The sequence below is a fragment of the Oncorhynchus nerka genome, linkage group LG18 (genome assembly GCF_034236695.1).
Source record: "Oncorhynchus nerka isolate Pitt River linkage group LG18, Oner_Uvic_2.0, whole genome shotgun sequence".
Lineage (NCBI taxonomy): Eukaryota > Metazoa > Chordata > Actinopteri > Salmoniformes > Salmonidae > Oncorhynchus > Oncorhynchus nerka.
In genome coordinates, this window is record NC_088413.1 from 13,674,413 (window position 1) to 13,699,001 (window position 24,589).

The 24,589-nt window shown below is 46.8% G+C and overlaps 1 protein-coding gene across 5 annotated transcripts in view; it reads right to left on the bottom strand.

The window, feature by feature from the left end:
• Positions 1-350: 350 nt before the first annotated feature.
• elf2b (E74-like factor 2b (ets domain transcription factor)) overlaps positions 351-24,589 on the bottom strand; it is a 33,041-nt gene continuing 8,802 nt past the window's right edge. For 3 of the 5 annotated variants that reach the window (XM_065003531.1, XM_065003532.1, XM_065003533.1), the window contains exons 2-11: positions 16,845-17,042; positions 14,289-14,541; positions 8,846-8,971; positions 8,154-8,342; positions 6,685-6,771; positions 5,421-5,613; positions 4,778-5,173; positions 4,450-4,624; positions 2,222-2,458; positions 351-2,016 (exon numbers count right to left, since the gene is read on the bottom strand). In XM_065003531.1, coding sequence (XP_064859603.1) covers positions 1,723-2,016; positions 2,222-2,458; positions 4,450-4,624; positions 4,778-5,173; positions 5,421-5,613; positions 6,685-6,771; positions 8,154-8,342; positions 8,846-8,971; positions 14,289-14,541; positions 16,845-16,919 — 2,025 coding nt within the window. In that variant the 5' untranslated portion in view covers positions 16,920-17,042 and the 3' untranslated portion in view covers positions 351-1,722. Of the gene's footprint in view, positions 2,017-2,221; positions 2,459-4,449; positions 4,625-4,777; positions 5,174-5,420; positions 5,614-6,684; positions 6,772-8,153; positions 8,343-8,845; positions 8,972-11,904; positions 12,020-14,288; positions 14,542-16,844; positions 17,043-24,589 lie in introns of those variants that run through there. The other 2 variants (XM_065003534.1, XM_065003535.1) reach the window with 2 other exon arrangements.

Sequence of the window (24,589 nt, forward strand, 5' to 3'; positions counted from 1 at the left end):
GTACCAGAGCTACTAAACTTCTGTACTCCGTCTACACACTTTGAATTACAACTAAGTACATTGCAGTCACTCTGCACCAACCAGCTGACCCATTGAAGCCAGTCTGTTGCCTCCCGGTCAACTAGTTCTAGTTAAACGAATGAATGGAACTGTTTAGAAACAGAATCCCTGCAACCAAAGGGTTACTAGTTGTCGGTTGGAACAGGTCCCAGAGAGAAGGGTTCCCGGTGGTGTGTGGATCACCTCTCTAACACGGCCCATGTCTGAGCCAACAACAGCATTTTCCACAAATGCAGAAACGTCACCTTTGGAAAAGCATAATTTAATTAAACAAAAGACAAAACAGAAAGTTGTTTAATTCAAATGTTTTTTTATATTTCAGTAAAATCTACTTGAATACACTTTGAAACAAGAGTACAACAAAATAGAATATACTTCAAATGTTGAATATACAAACTAGTTCAGTCCGAACAGCTCTCTGCCTCTTCATACGACTAAGAAAAGCAGAAACTGCTGAAGGAAAGGGAGGGGGCGGAGCCAAGATGGCTGACGAGCAGTTACCCTAGAGACCGTTACCGTGGGGATGTAGATGTAGTAAGCCTATGGTCAAGGCCTACTAGAACCAACCAGGGGTTGGGAGTCAATTCCATTTCTATTACAGTCAATGCTAATTTTGATTTATTTTTTTTATCATTGAAGAGAATTGGAATTTCAGTCTACTTCCTGAATTGTAATGGTTTTGACCCCAAACCCTGTAACCGACCCACTGACCTGGGCTTCAGACTATAATAGAACAATGGTGTTGTCGTATTGTTTTATAACACTGTGCTTGGTACAAGGTATCCAAAAAGGTCAAGAAACCATAACACACACAAAAAAAGCTAAATTCTCTTATAAACAATGAATGACAAATAAAAACAGGTCATTCTAAGGCTGTTTTGTTGTGAATTGACTTCCCCCTAAACTGTATAATAGTTATATACACACAAGTCCCTTTGGCTTTTTATTTCCCCTTGTAAGAGCTGATCCTAGAACAGCCCGCAGGGTCTTTCGTGTCGTTTGTTAACGCACCGGGAATCTGCACAGTGATTCGGCAAATCAAATGCTGGTCGTACACAGATACAGTTCAATACAACCCCCCTCCATCTCTCTCCTTTTCCAGTTCACATTTTTTTTTGGTTTTTAATAATTAGCATTTTGTTTAGTGTTCTCGTTTTGTCTTTTTAAGTTTGCATTTGTCCGTTGTAGCTTAGTCAGCTAGTGTCTCATCTGCCAGAAACAGAACATGTAGTGATTTAAACTTGACTTGGTCCCTTTTTCTGAAGGAGATTCTTCCCTTTTGAGAAGTCATTGCTGGGTTCCTGTGTTGGCTGGGTAACCGACAGTATTGTACGACTCAAATGACACCCTATTCCCTACAGAAGTAGTGTACTGTATAGGGAATAGGGGGCCATTTGGGATGCACACGGGGTCTCCATAGAGATGAGGCTGTGGTAGGAAGGTAGACCCCCCAGGGTAAATCAGAGCTGGTTGTGGGTCTTTATAGTCTCTCAAATTGTCATGTAGAAAAAGAAGAACAAACTATGTGGGCAAAAACTGTACAAACAATGTTGAGGTGTGTGTGTGTGTGTGTGTGTGTGTGTGTGTCTGTGTGTGTGTCCATACTTGTGGCCTCAACACTCAGGATCTTCTGACTTGATCTCCGGTGGGACCTCCTCTGATTTAGACGACTACCGTGATGATCTCCGGTGCTTCCGGTAACGTGGTCTGGACGGGGAGGGCCTGTACCGTCTTGGCCTGCTGCTGCTGCTGCTGTTCTCTCGTCGCCGTGCCAGATCTCTTGATGATGCCGCTGATGATATGGGATGCCGCCACCGGAGCGCTCTGATTGGCTGTTGTCGTCGTCACGGTGACCACTGCCGTCCCGGTCCCGCCACCTTGCGTCGTCGTGACGATATGATGCGTCTGTTGTTGTTGATGATGATGCAGCGTTGTGGGAACAGCCAGCCTCATCACCTTGGTCACAGGGGACACAATTTGTAATTCCATAAATGAAGACAACGTTTGAATTTGTAACAAAAATAAATACAAATACACATTAAGTCTGTGCCCAAATGCAATACTTTTATACTTGCATTTCAGTATCTTATGTTTTAAAGTATGTGTTTTCCGATTTCTAGCTTAAAATGGCCAATAAAAAAACTATTTTTAAAACAGACACCTGTGTCCCTGCAGCCATGGTAACATGAGGTGCCAGGGCTCGTACCCCCCAGGAGTTTGTCCCGCCCAGGAGAGAGATGCTGCCCGTCGGGGAGCCCCCCAGGCCAGGCTTGGTCTGCTGCTGGTACTGGGCCAGCTGGTGGGCTGGGATGGTGATGATCTTAGCCAGTTGGACCGTGATCTTGTCTCCGTTCTCCGCTGTGGCTGGAACCATAGTGGGGATGGTCTGGATCACAACCTGTAGAGGAGAGATATGGTTAGGAACAGGTCTACACATTCTAGATCTATACAGAGTGGGGGGGGTCTGGATCACAATTCTAGATCTATACAGAGTGGGGGGGGGGGTCTGATTACAACGCAGGGAAAATAATTATGATGTAGAAGGTGAAGGATTAGATCTCGTCATTTTATATTTTTTCAAAAGATAATATGGTTTCCAAGATTCAAGTTATGAATCGTGGACTTGGTTAGTATGAGGCGTGTCTGTGTAGCTCAGCCATCAAACTGTCCATTCTGTCTACACTACAGAGTAGTTATGAATCGTGGACTTGGTTAGTATGAGGCGTGTCTGTGTAGCTCAGCCGTCAAACTGTCCAGTCTGTCTACACTACAGAGTAGTTATGAATCGTGGACTTGGTTAGTATGAGGCGTGTCTGTGTAGCTCAGCCGTCAAACTGTCCAGTCTGTCTACACTACAGAGTAGTTATGAATCGTGGACTTGGTTAGTATGAGGTGTGTCTGTGTAGCTCAGCTGTCAAACTGTCCAGTCTGTCTACACTACAGAGTAGTTATGAATCGTGGACTTGGTTAGTATGAGGTGTGTCTGTGTAGCTCAGCTGTCAAACTGTCCAGTCTGTCTACACTACAGAGTAGTTATGAATCGTGGACTTGGTTAGTATGAGGTGTGTCTGTGTAGCTCAGCTGTCAAACTGTCCAGTCTGTCTACACTACAGAGTAGTTATGAATCGTGGACTTGGTTAGTATGAGGCGTGTCTGGATCAGCAAACTGTCCAGTCTGTCTACACTATAGAGTAGTTATGAATCTTGGTTAGTATGAGGCGTGTCTGTGTAGCTCAGCCGTCAAACTGTCCATTCTGTCTACACTACAGAGTAGTTATGAATCGTGGACTTGGTTAGTATGAGGCGTGTCTGTGTAGCTCAGCTGTCAAACTGTCCAGTCTGTCTACACTACAGAGTAGTTATGAATCGTGGACTTGGTTAGTATGAGGCGTGTCTGTGTAGCTCAGCCATCAAACTGTCCAGTCTGTCTACACTACAGAGTAGTTATGATGATTGGACTTGGTTAGTATGAGGCGAATGTCTGTGTAGCTCAGCCATCAAACTGTCCATTCTGTCTACACTACAGAGTAGTTATGAATCGTGGACTTGGTTAGTATGAGGCGTGTCTGTGTAGCTCAGCCGTCAAACTGTCCAGTCTGTCTACACTACAGAGTAGTTATGAATCGTGGACTTGGTTAGTATGAGGCGTGTCTGTGTAGCTCAGCTGTCAAACTGTCCAGTCTGTCTACACTACAGAGTAGTTATGAATCGTGGACTTGGTTAGTATGAGGTGTGTCTGTGTAGCTCAGCTGTCAAACTGTCCAGTCTGTCTACACTACAGAGTAGTTATGAATCGTGGACTTGGTTAGTATGAGGCGTGTCTGTGTAGCTCAGCTGTCAAACTGTCCAGTCTGTCTACACTACAGAGTAGTTATGAATCGTGGACTTGGTTAGTATGAGGCGTGTCTGTGTAGCTCAGCCATCAAACTGTCCATTCTGTCTACACTACAGTAGTTATGAATCGTAGTTATGACTGGACTTGGTTAGTATGAGGCGTGTCTGTGTAGCTCAGCTGTCAAACTGTCCAGTCTGTCTACACTACAGAGTAGTTATGAATCGTGGACTTGGTTAGTATGAGGCGTGTCTGTGTAGCTCAGCTGTCAAACTGTCCAGTCTGTCTACACTACAGAGTAGTTATGAATCGTGGACTTGGTTAGTATGAGGCGTGTCTGTGTAGCTCAGCCGTCAAACTGTCCAGTCTGTCTACACTACAGAGTAGTTATGAATCGTGGACTTGGTTAGTATGAGGCGTGTCTGTGTAGCTCAGCTGTCAAACTGTCCAGTCTGTCTACACTACAGAGTAGTTATGAATCGTGGACTTGGTTAGTATGAGGCGTGTCTGTGTAGCTCAGCCATCAAACTGACACACCAACTAGCGTGGTTACCCACCTTCGGTTGGGAGTTCGCGTTGCCCGTTGCCGTGCCGATGGGAGAGGCGTTGGCCAATTGATACGTCGTTTGGCCTCCCGACGTCCCTGGCGCCTGTTGCACGGCAACCGTTGAGATCTTCTGGCCCAGTGACGTTGTCATGACTACAGGCACTTGCATGGCAACCCGTACAGTCCTGGAGACGGAAACGATAACAAAATGGAGTCCGTGACAAAGTTTTGTAAATACAAACTTACTAGATATCGATAGATAAACTATTTTACATTCAGCATAAAACCCCCAAAGTGAATTGTATGTTTCAGGGTCAGTATTAGGGTGTGTCTCTAACCTGGGTCCTGAGGCAGTGGGGATGATGGCCGTGTGAGAATGCTGCGTCTGGGTTCCGTCTGGCGCCGTGGAAATGGTCACTATCCTCGGAACCCCCACCGCCGCCCCGCCCCCCGTCATCACCGCCTTGTTGCCCTTAGCAACCGGAGGATGGACCACGGTTCTAGTCCCACCCCTCAGGATGGTGGGCGTCGTGGCGAGCTCGGCCACATTCAGTATCGTCTCCGACGAAGGCAGAACTCTCTCGTGGTAAGACTTCTCTGAGCCGATAAGATCGCCCGATCTGGAGTCGGCCTTGTCGTCCTCGATGACAACGATGTTCTTGGGCATCTCCTTGAACTGGTAGACCAGCCGCTGACCTTCGACCTTGGCCAGTATACCACGTTGGTAGTAGTACCTGATAGAGAGGGAGGAGAGGAAGGGAGAGAGGAGGGTGAGAGAGAGGGAAGACGGAGGGAGGGAAATAGAGGAGGGAGGGGATAGGGAGAGAGGAGGAGGGGAGAGAGGGGGAAGACGGAGGGTGGGGATAATGCTCCTCAGAGGAACTCATCCAAACCAACAACCTACACTCCTAACTCAGCTTAAAGCCTCTTCCACAGTCAATGCCATTTCAAGTGCTAGACGGTTGTAGGGTAAACCCTCACCTCAGAGCCCGTCCCATGGTCTCATAATTCATGTCAGGTTTGTTCTTGTGTTTGCCCCACAGCTTGGACACGGCCTTGGAGTCGACCAGCTTGAAGATGCCCTTCTCCCTCTGAGTCCACTTGATGTACCTGGGACACGTGTTCTTGTCCTGGAGCAAGTCCAACAGGAACTCCCACAGGTACGTGGTGCTGCCTGGGGGACCAGAGACAGGCGGGTCGGTCGACAGAGAGACAGGCGGGTCGGTCGAACAGAGAGACAGGCGGGTCGGTCGAACAGAGAGACAGGCGGGTCGGTCGAACAGAGAGACAGGCGGGTCGGTCGAACAGCGAGACAGGCGGGTCGGTCGAACAGAGAGACAGGCGGGTCGGTCGAACAGAGAGACAGGCGGGTCGGTCGAACAGAGAGACAGGCGGGTCGGTCGAACAGAGAGACAGGCGGGTCGGTCGAACAGAGAGACAGGCGGGAACAGAGAGACAGGCGGGTCGGTCGAACAGAGAGACAGGCGGGTCGGTCGAACAGAGAGACAGGCGGGTCGGTCGAACAGAGAGACAGGCGGGTCGGTCGAACAGAGAGACAGGCGGGTCGGTCAGAGAGACAGGCGGGTCGGTCGAACAGAGAGACAGGCGGGTCGGTCGAACAGAGAGACAGGCGGGTCGGTCGAACAGAGAGACAGGAGACAGGGTCGGTCGAACAGAGAGACAGGCGGGTCGGTCGAACAGAGAGACAGGCGGGTCGGTCGAACAGAGAGACAGGCGGGTCGGTCGAACAGAGAGACAGGCGGGTCGGTCGAACAGAGAGACAGGCGGGTCGGTCGAACAGAGAGACAGGCGGGTCGGTCGAACAGAGAGACAGGCGGGTCGGTCGAACAGAGAGACAGGCGGGTCGGTCGAACAGAGAGACAGGCGGGTCGGTCGAACAGAGAGACAGGCGGGTCGGTCGAACAGAGAGACAGGCGGGTCGGTCGAACAGAGAGACAGGCGGGTCGGTCGACAGAGAGACAGGCGGGTCGGTCGACAGAGAGACAGGCGGGTCGGTCGACAGAGAGACAGGCGGGTCGGTCGACAGAGAGACAGGCGGGTCGGTCAACAGAGACAATACTTATCCTTCCTCTATGTTTACAGGCTTAAACAACAGGTTAAACTTCACAAAGAATATGGTTGAGGAACACTTGGTTGTGGGAAAATTAAGTCCAAGCCCCTAATCAACAAATGAAATCCTAGGGGTTTATGGATGTGTCCTTTCTGTATATTTGGTGTGTCCCACCTTTTCCTTCTCTGGGTTTCTTCTTGATGCCGAGGTCCGGCGATCCGTTGGCCACAGCAGGCGGGTGGGTCTTTGGCTTCCTCCCCGCTACACAGACAAACAGACCAATAAAGTTATTCAAAATCAATCAAATCAATTGACATGAGTCGAAGACATGAGCATTTCACATTGCGTGCAATCTCCCAATATGACAATAGACGGCGCTCTTTCTGTCTACAAGATACAACCAGTCCTATATAACATCAACATCCTGTCTACAAGATACAGCCAGTCCTATTGACCATCAACATCCTGTCTATAAGATACAGCCAGTCCTATTGACCAGCAACATCCTGTCTACAAGATACAGCCAGTCCTATTGACCATCAACATCCTGTCTACAAGATACAGCCAGTCCTATTTAATATCAACATCCTGTCTACAAGATACAACCAGTCCTATTTAATATCAACATCCTGTCTACAAGATACAGCCAGTCCAATTTAACATCAACATCCTGTCTACAAGATACAACCAGTCCTATTTACCATAAACATCCTGTCTACAAGATACAACCAGTCCTATATAACATCAACATCCTGTCTACAAGATACAACCAGTCCTATTTAACATCAACATCCTGTCTACAAGATACAACCTGTCCTATTTAACATCATCATCATCTTTATAGTACCTTTATCATTAAAACCATTTAGGCTCTTTAGCATTACTTTTATGTCTTAATCAACAGCCAGTATCTCCAATCAACAGCCAGTATCTCCAATCAACAGCCAGTATCTCCAATCAACAGCCAGTATCTCCAATCAACAGCCAGTATCTCCAATCAACAGCCAGTATCTCCAATCAACAGCCAGTATCTCCAATCAACAGCCAGTATCTCCAATCAACAGCCAGTATCTCCAATCAACAGCCAGTATCTCCAATCAACAGACAGTATCTCCAATCAACAGACAGTATCTCCAATCAACAGACAGTATCTCCAATCAACAGACAGTATCTCCAATCAACAGACAGTATCTCCAATCAACAGACAGTATCTCCAATCAACAGACAGTATCTTTGGGTAGTATTATGGAAAGTTTATTGATTTCTCAGTGGATAGCCAGTATTCTATTCTGTCTTAGAGTCATCTTAACCTTCCTGACAGGTTGGTGGTCAGGCTCTGGTTCCTCTAGGAGGGTGACCATGTCCTCATCACTAACCTTCCTGACAGGTTGGTGGTCAGGCTCTGCTTCCTCTAGGAGGGTGACCATGTCCTCATCACTAACCTTCCTGACAGGTTGGTGGTCAGGCTCTGGTTCCTCTAGGAGGGTGACCATGTCCTCATTACTAACCTTCCTGACAGGTTGGTGGTCAGGCTCTGGTTCCTCTAGGAGGGTGACCATGTCCTCATCACTAACCTTCCTGACAGGTTGGTGGTCAGGCTCTGGTTCCTCTAGGAGGGTGACCTCCATGTCCTCATCACTAACCTTTCTTCTTCTTGACAGGTTGGTGGTCAGGCTCTGACTCGTCTGGTTCCTCTATGAGGGTGACCTCCATGTCCTCGTCCATACAGTCTTCCGTAGACACCTCCACCACCGTCTCGGTCATCACGTCTGGACGCATCGCCGCGTGGATGAAGTCTGGGGTGGTACCACACCCTGCCGGGATGAACACATCTAGTGGGACAAGAGGGAAAACGTTAAGAAGAGAGAAACAGAGTATGTTCTGGTGGATGGGACGTTGTGTGAACACCAACATTCGTATGAAATCATCTGAGATCTACGACATCAATAATGTCTCTCTGTTCTTGTCTCTCGGCTGTTTATGGATGGAATATGTCATGGTGAATACCTGGGCTGCTGCTTATGGATGGAATATGTCATGGTGAATACCTGGGCTGCTGCTTATGGATGGAATATGTCATGGTGAATACCTGGGCTGCTGTTTATGGATGGAATATGTCATGGTGAATACCTGGGCTGCTGTTTATGGATGGAATATGTCATGGTGAATACCTGGGCTGCTGCTTATGGATGGAATATGTCATGGTGAATACCTGGGCTGCTGTTTATGGATGGAATATGTCATGGTGAATACCTGGGCTGCTGTTTATGGATGGAATATGTCATGGTGAATACCTGGGCTGCTGTTTATGGATGGAATATGTCATGGTGAATACCTGGGCTGCGGTCTCCTCTCAGGCTGGTAACAGAGTCCATGTGCAGCAGAGCCTCCGCAGCCTCGATGGTCTTATCAGAACAGTAGATACTGGTGCCAGACTGTTGGTAATGGACGGACGCCTCCACTGAAACACAGAAAACACACATTAGTAAAGGTGAAAAGCACCGTTGCAGGTCTGTACAGCCGCTGTAGACATTTCATTACTTGTACAGTACAGAGGGGTTCTGATGCATCCTACTGGAAATAAAAGTTGTGTTTGGTTACCTCAAGACTGTTACCACGGTTTGGTTTGTAAAAACACTGTCGGTGTTCCACCATTAACAGTTTACTACCAAACTAAAAGGTTGAGACACTTCAAATGGCTTGTTTACTACACTTCACACAGGACTTCTAAAGTCTGTGAAAGCTGACATCATCTCTCTGGCGCCCCCTAGAAACCGTTCAGTCTCCAGTTACTATGGCATAACTGATGTAGGATCAGCTGCAAATAAAAGTCTCTCTTTACCACTATGACCTACAGTGTCAGACTGACCTTAAAACAGATGTTACAGAGCATCAAGTAACTAACTAACCATAACTAACCAACCATCTATAACTAACCCACTGTTCCTAGGCCGTCATTGAAAATAAGAATTTGTTCTTAACTGATCTTGCCTACTAAAATAAAGGTAAAATTCAAATTAAAAATATATAACCATATAATAAGTATTGGTTAGAAGTCATGGTTTTCTCCTTTCCTTTGGAGGTTTTTTCTCCTTTCCCTAAGGTTTTCCCTTATAAAATGACCCAATCTGTTTTCCTCATTACGGGCTGTCTACAACAAGGGGTCTAGAGGGTTTCCTTGTGCTCATCTGGTCATGGTAAATCATTTGGGCTAGGAATCGTTTCACAAAGAAAAGGAGACAAGGAAAAATTATGCAATTTATTAGTATGGGGTATGCAGTCATTCTGAGGAACTAGGAGACAGACTAAGCCCAGGGATTCCATTTACAGTACACTACTCTTGACCAGAGCGCTCTGGGCCCTGGTCAAAAGTAGTGCACTATATAGTGGATAGGGTGCCATTTGGGACCAAACCCAGGGCACCTGTTGTTGTCCCTCTCTGGGAAGCACGTCTCTGGTTACCATCACCCCTGCCCATGTTTGGCTACGAGGCAGGCACAGGGGTTATCTTTAGGAAGACTGACTGCCTGCCTGCCCCCCCCCCCCCCAATCCCTCTCATTCAGACCCTGACACACACTACCCGTCGTCCCAAGCGCAAACAAACTGTAGCCCCCCACACATAAACAAGCAGAACTACTATAGGCACCTGATAGGCCGAGCTGCCGTTGAAACCAGGCAGGACTACCTAAATAAACCCACCATAGACCATAACATAGACTGGGCACTGGATACTTTGACACCGATACATAGGCGAGAAATATACATAGACATTTCACATGCATACATAGATGCATTTATCTGGAAGCATATTATACATACGGGTTTAACTGTAAAAGTGTTAACACTTTTTAAAAAATATAAAAAAAGTTAACTTTTAACTGTAAAAGTGAAATAAAATGTTATGCATTTTCATATTTCTAGGGATTCGTTCAATAGTGAGTGTTGGTTAATAATAATAAGCAAGGTTGGTTATCCGAATATTTGGTTGGGTACGGACTCGGGTTGAAATAGTACTGCTGCACTACCTTATTCAGTCATTGTATTTAAGAAAATGAATTAACATCTGTAAAAAGCAATTGAGGCTAAAAGTCAGCATATTTCAAAAGTACAAAATGCGTGTGAATAAATATGATTTTCATCATTACTTCTCGACAAGAAAGAAAGAAAAAGCTGGTACTATTTGACCGAGCCAATAATAGCAAGTCCGACACAAAGTAGTGCAGTCCCCTATGACTTCCGTGTTTACACTCGCGTAGCCTTTCCCTCCAGTTCTCTTCGAAGACGGTGAAGACGGTCTCCACCCCACGTCACTCACTCCCCGCCCCGGGGGCCATTGGATAAGTCAGTAATCTACGCCCACCCGTCTAGCAGCGCTCATTGGCTGGTGGGAGGATTTCGAACGCCTCACGAACGCCGTTGGTCAAATGGACCTGTCAATCAATCCACAACCCGCCTAGATGCATAACAATGCTTCCGCCATCGAAATTATCCAAAAATATTTTTAAATTATCGCTAAATCAAGGAAGAAAATGCAACACTCTAGCCAATGTAAAAAAGAATAACCTTTGTATGGCGAACTGAACTTAAACGAGACACGATTTGCACTTAAAAATCGCTAGCGAGTAAACGCAAAAGCCAGCATTGAGTGCACCGTTAGCAGCCACACACTTCACGGGATAAACCACTGGGCCCACACTTAGATAACGGTCCGAATCTGACTCAGAAAAACGGTACATGACTGAAAACAGATGGGGGAAAAAGTCACAAAATGACTAGAATATAGCTTTCAACTAAATGTTTACACTCACTTCCGTGTCATTCAATGTTTGAACAAACTGGCTGTATGTGTTATTCAACAAGGAAAAATTTATCGATAGACTATATTTCAATACAGGGATAAAATCACAACATAACTGATTCAATATAGGTAGATGATATAAACAGATTGTGTATTTAAAGCCATGATAAACGCGGAATAAACATAAATCCACATGCCCTTCCGACTCAGACAGCGTGGCAAAGACGTAGGAAAGACAACATATCTACAACACTTCCTGGTTTCAGCGGGGCTCCCTCTCTGCCAGAATAACCAGTTATTATGATACACATGGACGAAGAAACTATAAATCACGATATGCACGCGCTGCTACGTGCAGATTGCGGTCTAATCCTCCAGTGCTCAAATCCAAACGGTAATTTTAAACATTTTAAGAACGACTGAAGAAAAGCGGACATCGCCATGCAGGTTACTAAGCAAGGTGATCACTTCCTGCTTTGCCCTCCATTATTTCATGAAACTACTTAACGGATATGGGGACGCAGCGGTCGCTAAAATAAACACATAACGTGTCAAACGGTCGCCGGTAGAACGAGTTCTAAATAAATTCCGTTACCTGCTCTGATGAGCAGATCGAGTTGGTTAGCGGGCCCGTCATGAAGTGAAGTCGCCATGTTCTTCCCGTGTTGCAGATTCGTATTGACTTCACACTGAAATGCAAAGGCAGCCAAAGCTCAGATCACTCCGCCGCCAGAGGAAATCTCAAATTCATCCAGACCGCTTCACAACCCCCACACCGCGGCAGACGGGTGCCCTTCCGCGCTAAACACAGGAAATCCTCCGCTCTCTCTTGAGCTCTTGCCAAAGATGGTGGATACATTTAGATGTCCCACTCAGGCCGTTAACCATGTTTTAAAGTTCCTGTCTGCTTAAGAGGAGGCTCTCCCATAGGCACCAATAAATTAGCAGCTGGGTCTGATTCGCTTAGTCCATTGACTGTATATGAAGGAGAAAAAAAAGGAGCGAGTGAGATGTCTCGCTTTCTTTTCCATCTCTGCTCTTGCATCATCGAACGTCAACCAAAGCAGGAAAAAGGGCAATTCCCCCATAATAGGCCCGTGCATTCAACATTTAAAAAAGCATAACAGAGCATTTTAAGACACCATTAATATAATGTATGTATTGCATTCCTAACAATGAACATTCAGCGCAAGGAATAAAGACTTTAAGAGCATATAAACGTGTCTTCATTTGCATTATGGCAAAGACCTTAGTCTAAGTAGGAATGATGTAAGCCTGATTTTAAAAAAATCTCTTACTAAAGAAAATAAAAATGAAACAGTCTGCAGAAATGTTTATATCGATGCCAGAGCTTGTAGGTACTTAGGTCATCATCCACTTTAATGGGTTAGTTTTCTGACTGGAGTCTAACACCAAGTCTACGCCCCAGACAGCACTCAGCGACTCGCACAACAAGTCATCGTGTCAGCAACCAATGACGGAATTTTAAAAAAGGGCAAGAAAAACAAGGAGTTAAAAAATAAAAATAAGTTTAGGATGTTACAGTAGAGGTCGGCTCCTTTAGAAACGCTGAGGGAAGGAGAACACACCGTTGTCTGTCTGGACAACACTCCTTTCCAAAGAGAATACTTCAAAAATAAGTAAATAAATACCTGTCTGTTTACATCTTAAATGCTTTTGGTTTGTTGTGTTTTTCCCTCCACCGTGTCCAACTAACTACAGGCTTTAAACTGTTTGCCTAAATCAACCAATCAAATGTATTTATAAAGCCCTTATTACATCAGCCGATGTCAAAGGGCTGTACAGAAACCCAGCCTAAAACCCTAAATCAACCAATCAAATGTATTTATATAGCCATTATTACATCAGCTGATATCTCAAAGTGCTGTACAGAAACCCAGCCTAAAACCCCAAACAGCAAGCAATGCAGGTGTAGAAGCACGGTGGCTAGGAAAAACTCCCTAGAAAAGGCCAGAACCTAGGAAGAAACCTAGAGAGGAACCAGGCTATGTGGGGTGGCCAGTCCTCTTCTGGCTGTGCCGGGTGGAGATTATAACAGAACATGGCCAAGATGTTCAAAATGTTCATAGATGACCAGCAGGGTCAAATAATAATAATCACAGTGGAATCACAACTGCAATCAAAGGCATGTTTACAACTTCCAAACAGTACACTTGTGAACTTTTTATGTACTACAGTGGACGGCCACAAGAGGGCGATGTCTACTGGCAGACAGGCCTTACATATCCGCTTTCTGAGTTTCCTAGCAACCACACCAAAGCTGTGAGTGACTGTAGTACTGTGGATGAAGGTGTGGAAAATAATGTACATCCCCCAAATGAAAATAACATCTGTAAACTGGTGTGTGGTGTGTATGTCAAGTGAATGTCAAAATCAAAGTGTAATACTTCACTATCCCCCTCTAACACTTAGCTTTATTATCAACAACTAGTGCCAAAGCTGAAAGCTGTCCTACTTCTACTCTTATTTTACTGTGTGTGTATTCAGGTTGTATATAAAAAGGTGCGTGTGTGTGTATGTATGCATGTCAAAAGTTTGGACACACCTACTCATTCAAGGGGTTTTCTTTATTTTTTTACATTGTATAATAATAGTGAAGACATCAACACTATGAAATAACACATTTCAAAGTCATGCAATAACTGAAAAAGTGTTAAACAAATGAAAATATATGAGTCTTCAAAGTAGCCACCCTTTGCCTTGATGACAGCTGTGCTCACTCTGTTCAACACTTGTCTGGTTACTACATGATTCCATATGTGTTATTACATAGTTGTGACGTCTTCACTATTATTCTACAATGTAGATGATAGTACAAATAAAGAAACACGAGTAGGTGTGTCCAAACGTTTGACTGGTACTGAATGTTTACCACTAGTGTATTCAGGTTGGGTAGGAAGATGGTAGATGGTATATGTAGACCTAGGCCTGTGTGTACATCCCACCCCGGTCTCTCACCTGTCTCCACCACCTCAGTCTCCACCTCCTGTTCTTCCCCCACGTCCTGTATCAGGTAGGTCCCGTCTTCGTAGACCAGAACCTGGGCAGAGAAATACTGCTCCAGCCCCCTGCCTGGGACCTCCTCCACGATCACTGCTGGGTTCTCCTCTTCATCCAGGTCCTCGTCTGTCTCTTCTTCCATCATGTCTCCCTCTACCTCTACCTCCACCTCCACCTCAGCTTCACCGTCTCCCTCCTCACACTCTCCCTCCTGGAGAACAGGGGTGAGGGAGTAGGACAAAGAGGAACAGAGATGGAGGGACGAGGATAGAAAAACAGAAGGGGAGAAGGGGAGCTTGGTTAAGAAGACAGAACATCCCAAACAGAGCACTTTCTCTACTGCTATACAGTCCTTAAAGGAAAGGAGGCGTATAAAGGAAGCCAGTGTAGGTAACATTATGTACCGCAGCCCTGATCGTGTCCTTTCATAAAAGCAAGGACACAAGGAAAGGAAGCCAGTGAGTGTGAATATTGGAGCGCAGCACCCATCTAGTCCTGTCTTTAAGGAAAGGAGACGTGTAAAGGAAGCCAGTGAGTATGAATATTGGAGCGCAGAACATATCTAGTCCTGTCTTTAAGGAAAGGAGACGTGTAAAGGAAGCCTGTCTAGGTCCTAGGTGATTTCACTGCTCATAATTCAACATTACATTTGAGTCATTTAGCAGATGCTCTTATCCAGAGAGACTTACAGTTAGTGAATTCATCTTCAGATAGCTAGCTGGGACAACCACATCACAGTCATAGTGAATTCATCTTCAGATAGCCAGGTGGGACAACCACATCTCAGTCATAGTGAATTCATCTTCAGATAGCTAGCTGGGACAACCACATCACAGTCATAGTTAGTGAATTCATCTTCAGATAGCCAGGTGGGACAACCACATCTCAGTCATAGTTAGTGAATTCATCTTCAGATAGCCAGGTGAAACAACCACATCTCAGTCATAGTTAGTGAATTCATCTTCAGATAGCCAGGTGGGACAACCACATCTCAGTCATAGTTAGTGAATTCATCTTCAGATAGCCAGGTGAAACAACCACATCTCAGTCATAGTTAGTGAATTCATCTTCAGATAGCCAGGTGAAACAACCACATCTCAGTCATAGTTAGTGAATTCATCTTCAGATAGCCAGGTGGGACAACCACATCTCAGTCATAGTTAGTGAATTCATCTTCAGATAGCCAGGTGGGACAACCACATCTCAGTCATAGTTAGTGAATTCATCTTCAGATAGCCAGGTGAAACAACCACATCTCAGTCATAGTTAGTGAATTCATCTTCAGATAGCCAGGTGGGACAACCACATCTCAGTCATAGTTAGTGAATTCATCTTCAGATAGCCAGGTGGGACAACCACATCTCAGTCATAGTTAGTGAATTCATCTTCAGATAGCCAGGTGAAACAACCACATCTCAGTCATAGTTAGTGAATTCATCTTCAGATAGCCAGGTGAAACAACCACATCTCAGTCATAGTTAGTGAATTCATCTTCAGATAGCCAGGTGGGACAACCACATCTCAGTCATAGTTAGTGAATTCATCTTCAGATAGCCAGGTGGGACAACCACATCTCAGTCATAGTTAGTGAATTCATCTTCAGATAGCCAGGTGGGACAACCACATCTCAGTCATAGTTAGTGAATTCATCTTCAGATAGCCAGGTGGGACAACCACATCTCAGTCATAGTTAGTGAATTCATCTTCAGATAGCCAGGTGGGACAACCACATCTCAGTCATAGTTAGTGAATTCATCTTCAGATAGCCAGGTGGGACAACCACATCTCAGTCATAGTTAGTGAATTCATCTTCAGATAGCCAGGTGGGACAACCACATCTCAGTCATAGTTAGTGAATTCATCTTCAGATAGCCAGGTGGGACAACCACATCTCAGTCATAGTTAGTGAATTCATCTTCAGATAGCCAGGTGGGACAACCACATCTCAGTCATAGTTAGTGAATTCATCTTCAGATAGCCAGGTGGGACAACCACATCTCAGTCATAGTTAGTGAATTCATCTTCAGATAGCCAGGTGGGAGAACCACATCTCAGTCATAGTTAGTGAATTCATCTTCAGATAGCTAGGTGGGACAACCACATCTCAGTCATAGTGAATTCATCTTCAGATAGCCAGGTGGGACAACCACATCTCAGTCATAGTGAATTCATCTTCAGATAGCTAGGTGGGAGAACCACATCTCAGTCATAGTGAATTCATCTTCAGATAGCTAGGTGGGACAACCACATCTCAGTCATAGTGAATTCATCTTCAGATAGCCAGGTGAAACAACCACATCTCAGTCATAGTGAATTCATCTTCAGATAGCCAGGTGGGACAACCACATCTCAGTCATAGTTAGTGAATTCATCTTCAGATAGCCAGGTGAAACAACCACATCTCAGTCAAAGTCGGTACATTTTTCCTCATTAAAGTAGTTATCAGCAAAGTCAAGTGCGAGTGTTAGTTCAGTAAAGGTGTTTGTTACTCAGTCCAACCCTCTCACCACTCACCTGATGAGGGTCCTCCACGGCGGTCATATACTCCACCACCGCCCCTCCACTGTCAACGAGCACCACCGAGGTCATGACGCATGCCCCTCCAGGCTAGATCCAGCCCCGGCCTACTCACTGCTGCCTCCTGGCCCCACCTCGCTCTGCTGCCCCACGCTGTTGGCCTCTGGTACTGCAGCCAGGCCACAGCTCAGACCACTGAGGAAGAGACAGAAGAAAAGTTATTTAAACTTTATGAAGCCAGTCGTTGAGAGCCCGGACAGGCCTACATGATGGTAAGAGAGCCCAGACAGGCCTACACGATGGTAAGAGAGCCCTGGACAGGCCTACATGATGGTAAGAGAGCCCGGACAGGCCTACATGATGGTAAGAGAGCCCTGGACAGGCCTACATGATGGTAAGAGAGCCCGGCCAGGCCTACATGATGGTAAGAGAGCCCAGACAGGCCTACATGATGGTAAGAGAGCCCGGACAGGCCTACACGATGGTAAGAGAGCCCTGGACAGGCCTACACGATGGTAAGAGAGCCCTGGACAGGCCTACACGATGGTAAGAGAGCCCTGGACAGGCCTCTACACGATGGTAAGAGAGCCCTGGACAGGCCTACACGGTGGTACGAGAGCCTGGACAGGCCTACATGATGGTAAGAGAGCCCCGGACAGGCCTACATGATGGTAATAGAGCCTGGACAGGCCTACATGATGGTCTAGAGAAACATCCAGCTGCTGCTCTCTTCCCTTCTGAGCCAGTACCAGGTTTCATACCTCTAAGGGCCTGTTCCCTCTCCCTTCTTCATATGGCTAAGGGCCAATGGTTGCTAAGGGCACAAGGCCCTCATTTCCTGCTCAAAGGAAGAATGATTGGACTTTGAGAGGAGGAAATACAGACTGGACACACACATTTCACTTGCCCTCCTACACACACAAACTACACATTTTCTCTAATTATTTTACCTTTATTTAACTAGGCAAGTCAGTTAAGATCAAATTCTTATTTTCAATGACAGCCTGGGTTAACTGCCTTGTTCAGGGGCAGAACGACAGCCTGTACCTTGTCAGCTCGGGGATTCGAACTTGCAACATTTAGGTTAGGAGCCCAACGCGTTAACCACTAGGCTACCCTGCCACCTCTACACTCTAACCACTAGGCTACCCTGCCACCCCTACACTCTAAACACTAGGCTACCCTGCCACCTCTACACTCTAACCACTAGGCTACCCTGCCACCTCTACACTCTAACCACTAGGCTACCCTGCCACCTCTACACTCTAACCACTAGGCTACCCTGCCACCTCTACACTCTAACCACTAGGCTACCCTGCCACCTCTACACTCTAACCACTAGGCTACCCTGCCACCTCTACACTCTAACCACTAGGCTACCCTGCCACCTCTACACTCTAACCACTAGGCTACCCTGCCACCTCTACACTCTAACCACTAGGCTACCCTGCCACCTCTACACTCTAACCACTAGGCTACCCTGCCACCTCTACACTCTAACCACTAGGCTACCCTGCCACCTCTACACTCTAACCACTAGGCTACCCTGCCACCTCTACACTCTAACCACTAGGCTACCCTGCCACCTCTACACTCTAACCACTAGGCTACCCTGCCACCTCTACACTCTAACCACTAGGCTACCCTGCCACCTCTACACTCTAACCACTAGGCTACCCTGCCACCTCTACACTCTAACCACTAGGCTACCCTGCCACCTCTACACTCTAACCACTAGGCTACCCTGCCGCCCCATGTCACACACACTTTTCACTTTCTCTCCCACACACAGCAGCAGAGCTGTAGGAGGCAGAATTATAGAAAGTAGATAATTGACAAAACATAACGACTGTTCCCTCCTCTGATACAGGACAGGTCAATACCAAAACATAATGACTGTTCCCTCTGATAAAGGACAGGTCAATACCAAAACATAATGACTGTTCCCTCTGATACAGGACAGGTCAATACCAAAACATAACGACTGTTCCCTCCTCTGATACAGGACAGGTCAATACCAAAACATAATGACTGCTCCCTCCTCTGATACAGGACAGGTCAATACCAAAACATAATGACTGTTCCCTCTGATACAGGACAGGTCAATACCAAAACATAATGACTGCTCCCTCCTCTGATACAGGACAGGTCAATACCAAAACATAATGACTGTTCCCTCTGTTTGATACAGGACAGGTCAATACCAAAACATAATGACTGTTCCCTCTGTTTGATACAGGACAGGTCAATAACAAAACATAATGACTGTTCCCTCTGTTTGATACAGGACAGGTCAATACCAAAACATAATGACTGTTCCCTCCTCTGTTTGATACAGGACAGGTCAATACCAAAACATAACGACTGTTCCCTCTGATACAGGACAGGTCAATACCAAAACATAACGACTGTTCCCTCTGATACAGGACAGGTCAATACCAAAACATAACGACTGTTCCCTCCTCTGATACAGGACAGGTCAATACCAAAACATAATGACTGCTCCCTCCTCTGATACAGGACAGGTCAATACCAAAACATAATGACTGTTCCCTCTGATACAGGACAGGTCAATACCAAAACATAATGACTGCTCCCTCCTCTGATACAGGACAGGTCAATACCAAAACATAATGACTGTTCCCTCTGATACAGGACAGGTCAATACCAAAACATAATGACTGTTCCCTCTGATACAGGACAGGTCAATACCAAAACATAATGACTGTTCCCTCTGATACAGGACAGGTCAATACCAAAACATAATGACTGTTCCCTCTGTTTGATACAGGACAGGTCAATACCAAAACATAATGACTGTTCCCTCTGTTTGATACAGGACAGGTCAATACCAAAACATAATGACTGTTCCCTCCTCTGTTTGATACAGGACAGGTCCATACCAAAACATAATGACTGTTCCCTCCTCTGTTTGACACAGGACAGGTCAATACCAAAACATAACGACTGTTCCCTCCTCTGTTTGACACAGGACAGGTCAATACCAAAACATAATGACTGTTCCCTCTGATACAGGACAGGTCAATACCAAAACATAATGACTGTTCCCTCCTGATACAGGACAGGTCAATACCAAAACATAATGACTGTTCCCTCCTCTGATACAGGACAGGTCAATACCAAAACATAATGACTGTTCCCTCTGATACAGGACAGGTCAATACCAAAACATAACGACTGTTCCCTCCTCTGATACAGGACAGGTCAATACCAAAACATAACGACTGTTCCCTCCTCTGATACAGGACAGGTCAATACCAAAACATAACGACGGTTCCCTCCGTTTGATACAGGACAGGTCAATACCAAAACATAACGACTGTTCCCTCCGTTTGATACAGGACAGGTCAATACCAAAACATAACGACTGTTCCCTCCTCCGACACAGGACAGGTCAATACCAAAACATAACGACTGTTCCCTCTGATTGATACAGGACAGGTCAATACCAAAACATAAAGACTGTTCCCTCCTCTGATACAGGACAGGTCAATACCAAAACATAACGACTGTTCCCTCCTCTGTTTGACACAGGACAGGTCAATACCAAAACATAATGACTGTTCCCTCTGATACAGGACAGGTCAATACCAAAACATAACGACTGTTCCCTCCTCTGATACAGGACAGGTCAATACCAAAACATAACGACTGTTCCCTCCTCTGATACAGGACAGGTCAATACCAAAACATAATGACTGTTCCCTCCTCCGACACAGGACAGGTCAATACCAAAACATAACGACTGTTCCCTCCTCCGATACAGGACAGGTCAATACCAAAACATAACGACTGTTCCCTCCTCCGATACAGGACAGGTCAATACCAAAACATAATGACTGTTCCCTCCTCCGATACAGGACAGGTCAATACCAAAACATAATGACTGTTCCCTCTGATACAGGACAGGTCAATACCAAAACATAATGACTGTTCCCTCTGTTTGATACAGGACAGGTCAATACCAAAACATAACGACTGTTCCCTCTGTTTGATACAGGACAGGTCAATACCAAAACATAATGACTGCTCCCTCCTCTGATACTGACAGGTCAATGATAATGACTGGATACAGGACAGGTCAATACCAAAACATAACGACTGTTCCCTCTGATACAGGACAGGTCAATACCAAAACATAACAACTGTTCCTCCTCTGATACAGGACTGGTCAATACCAAAACATAATGACTGTTCCCTCCTCTGCTCCTCTGTTTGATACAGGACAGGTCAATACCAAAACATAATGACTGTTCCCTCTGATACAGGACAGGTCAATACCAAAACATAACGACTGTTCCCTCTGTTTGATACAGGACAGGTCAATACCAAAACATAATGTACAGGACAAAACATAACGACTGTTCCCTCTGTTTGATACAGGACAGGTCAATACCAAAACATAACGACTGGTGTTCCCTCTGTTTGATACAGGACAGGTCGATACCAAAACATAACGACTGTTCCCTACTGTAATGTAGAGGACAGGGCTGGTGTTCCCTACTGTAATGTAGAGGACAGGGCTGGTGTTCCCTACTGTAGAGGACAGGGCTGGTGGTCCCTACTGTAATGTAGAGGGCAGGCTGGTGTTCCCTACTGTAATGTAGATGACAGGGCTGGTGTTCCCTACTGTAATGTAGAGGACAGGGCTGGTGTTCCCTACTGTAATGTAGAGGACAGGCTGGTGTTCCCTACTGTAATGTAGAGGACAGGCTGGTGTTCCCTACTGTAATGTAGAGGACAGGCTGGTGTTCCCTACTGTAATGTAGAGGACAGGCTGGTGTTTCCTACTGTAATGTAGAGGACAGGCTGGTGTTCCCTACTGTAATGTAGAGGACAGGCTGGTGTTCCCTACTGTAATGTAGAGGACAGGGCTGGTGTTCCCTACTGTAATGTAGAGGACAGGGCTGGTGTTCCCTACTGTAATGTAGAGGACAGGGCTGGTGTTCCCTACTGTAATGTAGAGGACAGGGCTGGTGTTCCCTACTGTAATGTAGAGGACAGGGCTGGTGTTCCCTACTGTAATGTAGAGGACAGGGCTGGTGTTCCCTACTGTAATGTAGAGGACAGGGCTGGTGTTCCCTACTGTAATGTAGAGGACAGGGCTGGTGTTCCCTACTGTAATGTAGAGGACAGGGCTGGTGTTCCCTACTGTAATGTAGAGGACAGGGCTGGTGTTCCCTACTGTAATGTAGAGGACAGGGCTGGTGTTCCCTACTGTAATGTAGAGGACAGGGCTGGTGTTCCCTACTGTAATGTAGATGACAGGGCTGGTGTTCCCTACTGTAATGTAGATGACAGGGCTGGTGTTCCCTACTGTAATGTAGATGACAGGGCTGGTGTTCCCTACTGTAATGTAGATGACAGGGCTGGTGTTCCCTACTGTAGAGGACAGGGCTGGTGTTCCCTACTGTAATGTAGAGGACAGGGCTGGTGTTCCCTACTGTAATGTAGATGACAGGGCTGGTGTTCCCTACTGTAATGTAGAGGACAGGGCTGGTGTTCCCTACTGTAATGTAGAGGACAGGCTGGTGGTCCCTACTGTAATGTAGATGACAGGGCTGGTGTTCCCTACTGTAATGTAGAGGACAGGGCTGGTGTTCCCTACTGTAATGTAGTTGTATAGGTAGGAGGACAGGACTGGGATCAGTACTAATGGAAATCCCTCTTCAATTCTTCAACACAGCTGACTGATCCAGGACCTGCAGACCTTATTAACAACTTGATTCATATAGTTAAGTTCACCTAACCTGTAGTGGACTAAAACAGACTCAGGACTTGTCGTGCAGAGAAGACCTTGGTCATGTGACTGGCTGAGTGAGTGAATGACTGGCTGAGTGGCTGAGTGAGTGAGTGACTGGCTGAGTGAGTGAGTGAGTGACTGGTGAGTGAGTGAGTGGTGAGTGAGTGAGTGAGTGGCTGAGTGAGTGAGTGAGTGAGTGAGTGAGTGAGTGAGTGAGTGAGTGAGTGAGTGAGTGAGTGAGTGAGTGAGTGAGTGAGTGAGTGAGTGAGTGAGTGACTGGCTGAGTGAGTGAGAGACTGGCTGAGTGAGTGAGTGAGTGAGTGAGTGAGACTGGCTGAGTGAGTGAGTGAGTGAGAGACTGGCTGAGTGAGTGAGTGAGTGAGAGACTGGCTGAGTGAGTGAGTGAGTGAGAGACTGGCTGAGTGAGTGAGTGAGTGGCTGAGTGAGTGAGTGAGTGAGTGGCTGAGTGAGTGAGTGACTGGCTGAGTGAGTGAGTGACTGGCTGAGTGAGTGAGTGACTGGCTGAGTGAGTGAGTGACTGGCTGAGTGAGTGAGTGACTGGCTGAGTGAGTGAGTGAGTGAGTGACTGGCTGAGTGAGTGAGTGAGTGGTGAGTGAGTGACTGGCTGAGTGAGTGAGTGAGTGAGTGACTGGCTGAGTGAGTGAGTGACTGGTTGAGTGACTGGCTGAGTGAGTGAGTGAGTGGCTGAGTGAGTGAGTGAGTGACTGGCTGAGTGAGTGAGTGAGTGGCTGAGTGAGTGAGTGAGTGAGTGAGTGGCTGAGTGAGTGAGTGAGTGAGTGAGTGAGTGAGTGAGTGACTGGCTGGTGACTGAGTGAGTGGTGAGTGGCTGAGTGGCTGAGTGAGTGAGTGAGTGAGTGAGTGAGTGAGTGAGTGAGTGAGTGAGTGACTGGCTGAGTGACTGGCTGAGTGGCTGAGTGAGTGAGTGAGTGAGTGAGTGAGTGAGTGAGTGAGTGAGTGAGTGAGTGAGTGACTGGCTGAGTGACTGGCTGAGTGAGTGAGTGGCTGAGTGGCTGAGTGGCTGAGTGAGTGAGTGAGTGAGTGAGTGAGTGAGTGAGTGAGTGAGTGAGTGAGTGAGTGAGTGAGTGACTGGCTGAGTGAGTGAGTGACTGGCTGAGTGAGTGAGTGTGCACAACTGTGCATGTGGGCAGTGCAATGGACGTTGCCTGGTCACACAGTGAAACGTCAAGACCTTGGAATGTGCAGCCCCATCATCCAAGCAACATAGTGTGTGATTGTTAAAGTACACAGGTCTGCATCCTTGAGGGCTGCAACATCCGCAAGTTTCTTTCCACTCTGGCCCAAGGCTGGTGGAAAACGTTGACACGAAGATAACAGTCAAGGAAAGGATGACATCAGCAAATCACAAACCAGCTGAAGGATGATCTCTGCGCCTCCCACTCCCTCATTGCCTCCCACTCCCTCATTCCCTCATACTCCCCCCATTCTCCCCCATTGCCTCCCACTCCCTCATTCCCTCATTCCCTCCCACATTCCCTCCCACTCCCTCTCCCCCATTGCCTCCCACTCCCTCCCACTCCCTCATTCCCTCCCACTCCCTCTCCCCCATTCCCTCCCACTCCCCTCTCCCCCACTCCCTCCCACTCCCTCATTCCCTCCCACTCCCTCATTCCCTCCCACTCCCTCCCACTCCCTCATTCCCTCCCACTCCCTCTCCCCCATTCCCTCCCACTCCCTCTCCCCCATTCCCTCCCACTCCCTCTCCCCTATTGCCTCCCTCTCCCTCATTCCCTCATTCCCTCCCACTCCCTCTCCCCCATTGCCTCCCCCTCCCTCTCCCCATCCCCCCCCTCACTCCCTCTCCCCCCCCCCCGCTCCCTCCCCACTCCCATCTCCCCCCATCGCCTCCCCCACTCCCCCCCCACTCCCTCTCCCCCATCCCCTCCCCACTCCCTCTCCCCCATCGCCTCCCTCCCACTCCCACTCCCTCTCTCCCATC